At 55.6% G+C, this 10,616-nt stretch overlaps 1 protein-coding gene across 1 annotated transcript in view; it reads left to right on the top strand.

Moving 5' to 3' along the window:
* Positions 1–10,173: 10,173 nt before the first annotated feature.
* KCNK1 (potassium channel, two pore domain subfamily K, member 1) overlaps positions 10,174–10,616 on the top strand; it is a gene marked incomplete at both ends in the record, with an annotated part of 8,817 nt that continues 8,374 nt past the window's right edge. The window contains one exon of the mRNA XM_005856374.1: positions 10,174–10,597. Coding sequence (XP_005856436.1) covers positions 10,174–10,597 — 424 coding nt within the window. The remainder of the gene's footprint in view (positions 10,598–10,616) is intronic.

The raw sequence follows: 10,616 nt of genomic DNA, 5'->3' as shown, positions 1-10,616 counted from the left end.
CCCAGGGCATGTGCCCTAACGGGAAATCGAACCGTGACCTCCTGGATCATAAGTCCATGCTCAACCACTGAGCCACACTGGCCGGGCACAGTCTGATCTTTGAACAATCATCCTGACTTGCACAAGGTCACACACATCCCAGCGGCCATTGTGGCCCCTGAATCGGGCCTTGTGGTTCCCCTACCAGGAATTCTTTGTACCCCATCCCCTCTCCTTGGCAGGTGAATCTACTTTGTTACTTCAACTCTGCCTTCACCCACCCACCCCCACCCTTCCCACCTGCCAGGGTTGGTTTGTTTTGAAATCCCTGGGCTACAGCCAGTATTTGGGTAATTATTTGGGAATAACCGCTAGTACACTGTCGGCTAGGATTCCGTAAGACAAGGATTCAGAAGTCTGGGGTGAATGTCTAAAATGGAAGTGCATTTACCCCGAAGTAAACAAGAAGTCTTGTGTGTTTTTTTGGTGACTTTTTTAAAAAATGTATTTTAATTGGCTTCAGAGAGGAAGGGAGAGGGAGAGAGCGACAGAAACATCCGTGGTGAGAGGGAATCATGGGTCAGCTGCCTCCTGCACGCCCCGCATTGAGGATCGAGCCAGAGCCAGCAACCCCGGCAGGTGCCCTTGACGGGCATCGAATGCGGGACCCTTCAGTCCGTGGGCTGAGGATCTATCCACGGAGCCAAACTGGCCAGGGGAGTGGATCTCTGACTATTGGTATTCCGATTGCATTGTAGTTCCCGAGAAAGTCTGTTATTCATGCAAAACAAGAGTTCATTAAGGAAATCAGTGCAAGGGGCACTTAAGGATAAACTAAGTGGAAATGGGGCCTCTTAGGGTTTGTAAAATTAGCAAAATCAAAGAATTTTTTTTCACGGGTAGGACAGAGCTGGATTTGCTCACGTAAGGAGAATGCTAACAGAATTTAGAATCTGTCCTACACCCAGGATGTTTTTCTGCTGGTCTGGTACTGACCTGCTCATGACATATCTGAAGTTCGGGATGGCGTCAAAACACAGGTTTTGTGGCAGAGGACCAGCCGGTTTTTCGGGTAAAGCTAGTGTACTTCGTGTCTAGGAAGATGTTATCCGAAAAAGTACCAGACAACTTGGGTAGATACTAGACATGCTGTAGGTGTGTGTGTGTGTGTGTGTGTGTGTGAGAGAGAGAGAGAGAGAGAGAGAGAGAGAGAGAGAGCGCTTTGTTGATGGATAGTCACTGAGATAATTGTCACCCAGCCCATCAGCACGGCCAGCCCCTGTCTTGCCCAGAATAGAAGCAGTGGGCACCCCTAGGCGCTGTTCTCGGGGGTCCTCTGGTCTCCGAGGCCCATGGGTGCACCAGGCCAGCAGCTTCTCACCCCAGAAAGTGCCAATGTCCTTTCTGGGGAAGAATTGAATCCAGTCTTCCTGACCTACCTGGAAGAAGTCTGGGGTTGGCACCTAGGATCTACTGTTACTGTTATAAACGACTGTGGCTGGAAAGAAATCAAGCATTTGCTTTTATGCCATAACTATACACCTGGTCAAGAATACCAGCTTTGCTTGTCCAGTCACCTGGTCGGGGGGGGGGGAAGGGGGGGGCCTCCCGGGGGGGGGGGGGGGGAAGTGGGGGGCCTCCAAGGTCAGGTGGTTTTGCGGACGGTGGGGTTGGCGCATGGGAAAATGCTGGTGCTCAGTGTTTGGACCCATAACAGTGGGGTTTCAGGTGTCGGGCATAGTCGGAGGGCGCAGGGCTAGAGCTGATTCTGAAGGGACGTCATCCGATCCGGATTGCAGCCACATCCATGCGGTACCGGCGCCTGTAATTTCTCCGTTGCCTGTGCCATGGTCTCCACCCCAAAGCAGGCGACTTGTGGGTATCTTGCCTTCCTCCGAGCTTCGATCTCCTGGGTTCAGGTTGTGCTCTGACTTCTGTTGTTCATTCTGGGCGTTGTCCTCAGAGTTGGTGGAAGGGTTTTGCCCTGACACGAGGTCAGGTTGAAAAGGGGTCAGGGCGGGCGTTGGGGGTGCAGAGAGGGACCCCATCTGAAAGGACGCGGTCATTCTCTCCCTGAGCAGGAATCAGACCCTCAGAGGGCTTGGCTGTTATTTTTCTAGTGCCGTGGTCGGCAAACTGCGGCTCGCAAGCCACATGCGGCTCTTTGGCCCCTTGAGTGTGGCTCTTCCACAAAATACCAACTTCTGTGCATGGGCCACGAAGTTTCAATCGCACTGTACGTGCACGCCCGCACGTGGTATTTTGTGGTATTTTGTGGAAGAGCCACACTCAAGGATTCAAAGAGCCGCGTGTGGCTCGCGAGCCGCAGTTTGCCGACCACGGTTCTAGTGTGTCTTTCCCTTTTTTGGTCTGTGAAACGGAGTCAATTCTTACAGGAAAGAGATTGCTCGGGTTGCGTCAGACGTGGATGATGGCATTTATTTATTTTAAAATATATATTTTATTGATTTCAGAGAAGAAGGGAGGAGGAGAGAGAGATAGAAACACCCGTGATGAGAGAGACTCACGGATCGGCTGCCTCCTGCACCATCGGGGATCGAGCCCACAACCCGGGCATGTGCCCCGACCGGGAATCGCACTGTGACCTCCTGGTTCCTAGGTCGACCTCAACCACTGAGCCACGCCGGCCGGGCTGCGCAGTGGTTTTTAACTGGCAACTGTCTCCTCGATCCAGATCAGATCCTGACCGTGTGCATCGGCCCCCGGGGCTCAGGTGGATGGTTCTCCAGTGAGGTTTACGGAGCATTAGGTTCACCGGGGGCTGGTCTCCCACGTGGGGCTCTTGTCTTCCTGTCTGTGTGTCCATCCATCTGGGAGGGGGAAGGAGGGACAGTCCACACAGTGACAACAGAAAACGCACAGCGGTTACCTGGGGAGAATTGCTAAGGAGAAACAATCCGCAGCAAAGGGAGACAAGGAGACGGGGCCGGTCTCTTCAGGCCGCCTAGCTCTTTTCTATTTCTAGGAAAGATCCGCAGCAAAGGGAGACAAGGAGACGGGGCCGGTCTCCAGGCCGCCTAGCTCTTTTCTATTTCTAGGAAGGAAATAAGAAAAACATCGTTTCCCCCGCCCCCCCAAGACACCTCAGCGTTGTAGGACTCTGTTAGCTTCAAAGAAGCACCCAGTTTGTAACAGATGGGAAAGGTACCAGGTGACCCTGGGGGCACCCCGAGTGATAGTCTTCCCTCTGTGTGACGTTTGCTGAGTTACCATGAGTCACCGCAGGCTGCCACCTCAGCACTGTGGCTCCCCGCTGTCCCGGTGACCTGAGCGTCCTCTTCTCGAACGCTGGGTTTCCTGAAAAAATAGATCCTTATTGATTTCAGAGAGGAAGGGAGAAGGAGAGATGGAAACATCCGTGATGGCCCTAACCGGTTTGGCTCAGTGGATAGAGCGTCGGTCTGCGGACTGAAGGGTCCCAGGTTCGATTCCGGTCAAGGGCATGTACCTGGGTTGTGGGCACATCCCCAGTAGGGAGTGTGCAGGAGGCAGCTGATCGATGTTTCTCTCTCATCGATGTTTCTAACTATCTCTCTCCCTTCCTCTCTGTAAAAAATCAATAAAATATATCTAAAAAAGAAAAGAAAAAAGAAACATCCGTGATGAGAGAGAATCAGGGATCGGCTGCCTCCTGCACGCCCCCTACTGGGGATCGAGCCCACACCCCGGGCATGTGCCCTTGACCTGAGTCCTTCAGTCTGCAGGCCGACGCTCTATCCATTGTGCCACACGGGCTAGGGCTTAACTGCTGTATTTTTATGTCGTCCCAGGCTGTGAATAACAGGGGACCGTGAATGTCTGAGACTAGAATGAAAAGGTTAAGACATTCTCGTAACTGAAATTCTTTACGCATTTGGACACCGGTTGCCAAGGGCACTCAATTATTTAAAGACCCTGGTTCGGTGGATTAAGTTCGTTGTCGGAGCCGCAGAGGGCTGTGCCCAGCTGCTCTGTGTCCGACCGCCCACTGAGGGGTTCAGACCAGGGGCAGCCCCATCACGCCCGAACAGCCTCACAGGCAGCCTGGTGGGCGGGGGCCGGGGAGCCCTGCGCTGTCACAGGAGGACCCGGTGGACGGCAATCTGTCGTCCCCACACCCACCTCGCACTCCTGCCTCCGCAGTGTATCTTCTGCTTAAAAATGGAACCAGCAGCCCGGCCGGTGTGCTCAATGGTTAGAGCACCGGGCCTCGGACCGAAGGGTTGCCGGTTCGATTCCCGTCAAGGGCGCGTACCTGGGTTGCAGGCTCGATCCTCAGTGGGGGGGGCGTGCAGGAGGCAGCCAGTCGATGATTCTCTCTCATCATGGATGTTTCTCTCTCTCCCTTTCCTTCCTCTCTGAAATCAATAAAAATATATTTTAAAAATTAATTAAAAAAAGAAACGTGGTCGGTTTGGTGGGTGACACAGAGGAGGACGTACACGTACAGCCCAGGTTCCCGGAAGAGGGCGGGGCCCGGCCTGCGAGAGGTCGTGAGGTCGTGAGGTCGTGAGGGTGGCAGCCACCAGAGCCACCTGCTGGCTGGCAAGTGGCCACAGGAGGCCTAAGGGCGAGGGCAGAGGCCTCGGTGTGGGAAGTACTGTTTGCACTTGACTCTGTGGGCGGCAGGGAGCCACTGTCGGCTCCTGACCCTGCCCTGTGACAACAGCCGGGCCTCAGAGAGGGGCGGCTGGGGCTGGGCCCCATGGCACCGAGGGCTTGTTTTTTGTTTTAATATATTTTTACTGGTTTCAGAGAGGAAAGGAGAGGGAGAGAGAGAGAAACATCCATGATGAGCGAGAATCATGGATCGGCTGCCTCCTGCACGACCCGCACTGGGGACGGAGCCCACAATCTGAGCATGTGCCCTTGACTGGGAATCGAACCGTGACCTCCTGGTTCACAGGTCAGTGCTCAACCGCTGAGCCCCGCCGGCCGGGCGGAGGCGTTGGCAGTCACCGAGGACAAGGTGTCCTGTCCTGAGGCAGAGCGACTGCCCGGGGGACCATGAGGACGGGCAGAGAGTCCGGAGATGGGGCGGGGGACCCTCAGGCAGAGTAGGGGTGGACATCCATCGGAACACCCGGGCCCTGGGGCACCGAGGGGTCAGGGAGATGGCCCCGGGCCACACACCCACCATGTCACAGCGTGATCCCTGAGCCAGCCCGCGGGCGGCCACGGTGTCCCTGTACGAGGAATGTGTGTGTATGTCTGTGGCAGGAACGTAGATGGGAGATGGCCCAAACCCCAGCCCTGTGTTCCTCCACCTCCTCTCACCGAGCGGGTTGGCCGGGCCCCAGCTTTCAGGACAGAGAGGGGGGGCTCTGGGAGCTGGGTCCCTCACCCCCAATTCTCAGGGATTCGGCCTCTGAAGGGTGTCGTTCCAGATGGTCCCTGTCATGCGTTCGTGTGTCAGGGAGAGGGATAGAGAGCTAGAAACATCGATGAGAGGGAAACATCCATCAGCTGCCTCCTGCACACCCCCCACTGGGGATGTGTCCGCAACCAAGGTCCATGCCCTTGACCGGAATCGAACCTGGGACCCTTCGGTCCGCGGGCCGACGCTCTATCCACTGAGCCAAACCGGCCAGGGCTTGAACTGGTTTTGAGAAGTTCTCAGTAGCAGGGCCCTTCCCCACATCCTGTTTGCACTGCTGAACGGGCGTTGACGCCCCGAAATCTGAACGGCAGCTCCGCACCTGAGTGGCTGCACTGTGGCTTGAAGCTTTTGTCTTGAAATGCAAGGCAGGTGTTAGAAACAAACCCGGTGTAACGGCTGGAGAAAATGTCTTCGTGCCTTGGGCTTGGGTTAAGGGGAGCTGGCTGGCTTCTGTTTCCTCTCGAATTTTCTTTTTTGCGGAAGGGCACCCAGGATTGCTTTTCTCTGATCTGTTTTTAAGATTGGTTTGAGAGAGGAAGGGAGAGGGAGAGAGAGAGAGAAACATCCATGATGAGAGAGAATCACAGATCGGCTTCCTCCTGCAGGCCCCCACTGGGGATCGAGCCCGCAACCCGGGCCTGTGCCCTTGACCTGGAATCGAACCGTGACCTCCTGGATCATAGATCGATGCTGAGCCACGCCGGCCGGCCGGGCTGGGCACCACTTCTTAGTCCTGCACAGAACTGGGCGCCGCTGCCGGCCACACGTCCACCCTGGAGGCTGCGGCCATGCGCCGATGTTCCTGGCTCCATGTCCCTTCTCAGGAGCCAGAGTCTGACCCTGACCCCCACCTCTGCCCTCTGTGGCCCTGGCCTGTCTTCCTCGTCGGCTTCCGTCGCAGGGCAGCTCTCGGAACTTCCTTTTCGGGAGCCTCTCACCTCCAACCCAGCCCTGGCCTTGAAAGGGATGAGCGAGGAGGCGGTGCGCTCTGTTCTCAGAAATGTTTCCAGACCTCGTCCACCTGTAGCTCGTTATCAGCGCTTCCTCCTTGGCCCTCACCAGGGGCAGGCGAGTTACTGGCCCCTTGGGTAGGATTGTGCCGGTCATTTCCATGAAAACTGTATTGATGACGAATGCGTGACTCCCATGAACATGGCAGTGAGGTCTATGGGAAGCGGGGGGTGGGGGGGGAGTTACCAAGGTGGTTGTGCGTGACCCTTAGAAATCGACCCTGTTCTGGAAGGACTTGTCATTGGCATCCTTCTGACAGGCATGAAACAGTAAAAGTATGTTTTTAAAAAAACAGCATTTTAAGCCCGGCCGGCGTGGCTCAGTGGTTGAGCACTAACCTTTGAACCAGGAGGTCACGGTTCGATTCCCGGTCAGGGCGCATGCCCGGGTTGTGGGCTCATTCCCTGTAGGGGGCGTGCAGGGGATAAATAAAAATTTTTTTTTAAAAAAATAGAGAAAGCAGCATTTTAAGACAAAACTCCATTAGAGGATTTCTTTATAGGGCTCTTCCCCAGGGCATTTTCATGTAGTCAGTGTATTGAAATAAACCATAGTAACATAATATACTTGGGAAATGTTGCTAGCCCACTCAACCTGCTCTCTCTCTCTCTCATCAATTACCAAAAGAAAAAGAAGAAGAGGAGGAGGGGGGGGGCGGAGGAGGAAGAGGAAGGAAGGAAGGAAAGAAGGAAAGAAAAGAAGAGAAATGAGCCTGGCTGGCAGGGCTTGGTGGTTGAGGGTCACCCTATGAACCAGGAGGTCACGGATCAATTCCTGGTCAGGGCACGTGCCCGGGTTGCAGGCTCGATCCCCAGTGTGGGGCCTGCAGGAGGCAGCCGATCCATGGTTCTCTCTCATCATGGATGTTTCTCTCCCTCTCTCTCCTTCTCCCTTCCTCTCTGAAATCAACAAAAAAATATTTTTAAAAGAAAAGGAAAAAGAAATGACCGGCTCCGGGAATTCTGCAGAAGTGAGAAGGCCTCTCCCGACGGCAGATGGGCCCGGGGCCCTGCGGAGCTCTGCGAGGTGCTGACAGATGGTGGCCCCGTGTGGGCGGCCATCTCCTGGCTGCACGGCCCCTGGCACAGGTGCGGGCGTGGGGCCCAGCTGGGGAGGAGGAGCGGACGAGATGAATAACCAACCGAGCCCTGCATCCCGGGCTCCGGGACGGAGCTGAGCCTGGAGCGGGAAAGTGTGTGATGCAGGAGAGCGCTATTTTCAGAGAGGGAGGGATTCGCCAGACTCCGCCACCCAGCTGTCCTCCCCGCGTTTGCTCCGTGGGGAAGGGCGTGTGTCCACACGAGTGACAGGTGCGTTCTCCCTGCTGCCTTGGGGGTGGATCCGCTGCCGTGAGTCACTGGGGTTCCTGGCCACCTGGGTGGGATAAAGGAAGCACGGGGCCTCCCGTCCTCAGCCTCCTGCTCAGCCGTGGACTGGGCCTGTGGCTTCTTTGGTGAAGTCAGCCTGGCTCTTCCGCGTTCCCTGCTGCCGTCTGTCTTTCCTTACTATTTTGGGTAACTGCCCACAAAACAAACAATTCCACTCCCTGGTCGGGCAAATAAAACATAACCTTTGCTCTGGCCGGTTTGGCTTAGTAGATGGAGCATCGGCCTGCAGACCGAAGGGTCCCGGGTTCGATTCCGGTCAAGGGCACGTACCTCGGTTGCGGGATCCTCTCCGGCCCGGGCCCTGGTCGGGGCGCGTGCAGGAGGCAACCAATGAATGTGTCTCTCTCACATCTATATTTCTCTCTCTCTCTCTGTCTCTCCCTTTCCCTTCCACTCTCTCTAAAAATCAATGGGAAAATTAACAACAAGAAACACTTCCACCTTCATTTTGCTTCCACGTATCTCTGACCATGAGAGCGTCCTTCCTCCGTGGCAGGCGTGCGCCCTGGCCCCGAGCCGCCCCGTCTGTTACGTGGACGGCTTTACGCATCCCTCTCACATGCTCTCCCCCGGCTCGCTTCCACCCCTCCTGTACTTGTTCTCTGAGCCCTGCACCATGCCCACTGCCCTCGCTAACCCGTGGAACTGCAGGCAGGGTTCCAGGGGCAGCTGGCGGTGCCAGGAACAGATGGATTCAGGAAGCTACACTCAGCCCAGCTGGCGGGGCTCAGTGGTTGAGCATCGACCTGTGAACCAGGAGGTCACGGTTCGATTCCCCGTCAAGGGCACACGCCCGGGTTGCGGGCTCGATCCCCAGTGTGGGATGTGCAGGAGGCAGCCGATCCAGGATTCTCTCTCATCGTTGATGTTTCTGTCTCTCTCTCTCTCTCCCTCGCTGATATCAATAAAAAAATATTTTAAAAAACAACAACAGTGAGGAACCCCCGCTCAGAGCCACGGTTCTCAACCTCCTGAGAGTCTCAGCCCTGGAATCTCACAGGAAAAGGCACGTGAATTTAGATGTGCAAGTAGCACACGATTTCAGTGGCCTCCTGGCGCCCCGTGGCACGTGGCTAACCCGCGTGTTTTCCGGGCACAGATGGGCGACCTTGACTGCCCCGTGGACCCGCAAGGAACCGGAACGAAGCAGAGAATTTGGGGGGTCGGAAGTGCGAGGTTTTCAGAGGCCTGTCTTTCTAAGCAGGTTATAGATCTTAGGAATCTGATTTGAAGCCCATTTTCAATGACAATCCCAGACGTGAGGTTTTCTTTTGCAGAATCCAATTTTGGAAAAAAATGCGTTTTGCTGGCTTTTTCCTGAACGGACTTGTTCAGACATGTTAGTCTTTCAGGGCGAAGTGCCAGTGAGGTTTTAACGCCCTGCGGGGTTCCCTCTGGCTGCCGTGTGGACCGCCTGGAACTGGCAGGGACTTGGGCCTGGCGGAAAGTAAAGCCCCCGCAGGCTGGGACCACCGGCCCTACTGTGTGTGTGTAATGTTACACATGCTGGGACCACCGGCCCTACTGCGTGTGTTTAATGTTATACATGCTGGGACCACCTGCCCTACTGTGTGTGTTTAATGTTACACATGCTGGGACCACCGGCCCTACTGCGTGTGTGTTTAATGTTACACGTGCTGGGACCACCGGCCCTACTGCATGTGTGTAATGTTACATATGCTGGGACCACCGGACCTACTGCGTGTGTTTAATGTTATACATGCTGGGACCACCTGCCCTACTCTGTGTGTGTTTAATGTTACACATGCTGGGACCACCGGCCCTACTGTGTGTGTGTTTAATGTTACACGTGCTGGGACCACCGGCCTTACTGTGTGTGTTTAATGTTACACGTGCTGGGACCACCGGCCCTACTGCGTGTGTGTTTAATGTTACACATGCTGGGACCCTACTGTGTGTGTTTAATGTTTGTTTTGTGGAACCGGTGGCATCTTAGAACCTCAGGAAGTGGCAAGAGGGGAAAGATGTTATGGTTTCTGGATGTGCCATGTAACCAGATAATTGCACTAACGATTGGAAAAGAAGTCAGGGCTCAGTCCTGTGAGTGGGCAGCTTTTGTCTTCATTTTCTTCCCCTTGTCCGATGTCTGCATCTTCACCGAGTCGGCGTTGTCCTCCCGCTGTGCCTGGTCTGCTGGTCCTGGTTCCCTCTCCTTCCCTGTTACCACAGGCTCCGAGCCCGGCCGGCGTGGCTCAGTGGTTGAGCATCGACCTATGAACCAGGAGGTCACGGTTCGATTCCCAGTCAGGGCACATGCCCGGGTTGCAGGCTCCATCCCCAGCGGGGGACATGCAGGAGGCAGTCGATCCGTGATTCTCTCTCCTCCTGGATGTTTCTGTCTCTCTCTGAAATCAATAAAAACATTTTAAATACATATGTAATTAACTGTGTTAATTCTCCTCCCCCCGCCCGTCTCCCGCAGGCTATGGCCACACGGTGCCCTTGTCGGACGGGGGCAAGGCCTTCTGCATCATCTACTCCATCATCGGCATCCCCTTCACCCTGCTCTTCCTGACGGCCGTGGTCCAGCGCGTCACCATCCACGTGACCCGCCGGCCGGTGCTCTACGTGCACCTGCGCTGGGGCTTCTCCAAGCAGCTGGTGGCCCTGGTCCACGCCGTGCTGCTGGGCGCGGTCACCGTGTCCTGCTTCTTCTTCATCCCGGCCGCCGTGTTCTCGGTGCTGGAGGACGACTGGAACTTCCTGGAGTCCTTTTACTTCTGCTTCATCTCCCTGAGCACCATCGGCCTGGGCGACTACGTCCCGGGGGAGGGCTACAACCAGAAGTTCCGGGAGCTCTACAAGCTGGCCATCACCTGTGAGTACCCGGTGCCGGC

This window comes from Myotis brandtii, unplaced genomic scaffold (assembly GCF_000412655.1).
Source record: "Myotis brandtii unplaced genomic scaffold, ASM41265v1 scaffold1026, whole genome shotgun sequence".
Lineage (NCBI taxonomy): Eukaryota > Metazoa > Chordata > Mammalia > Chiroptera > Vespertilionidae > Myotis > Myotis brandtii.
The sequence above is the reverse complement of the archived record's forward strand: the minus strand, read 5'-3'. Positions and strand labels throughout refer to the sequence as shown.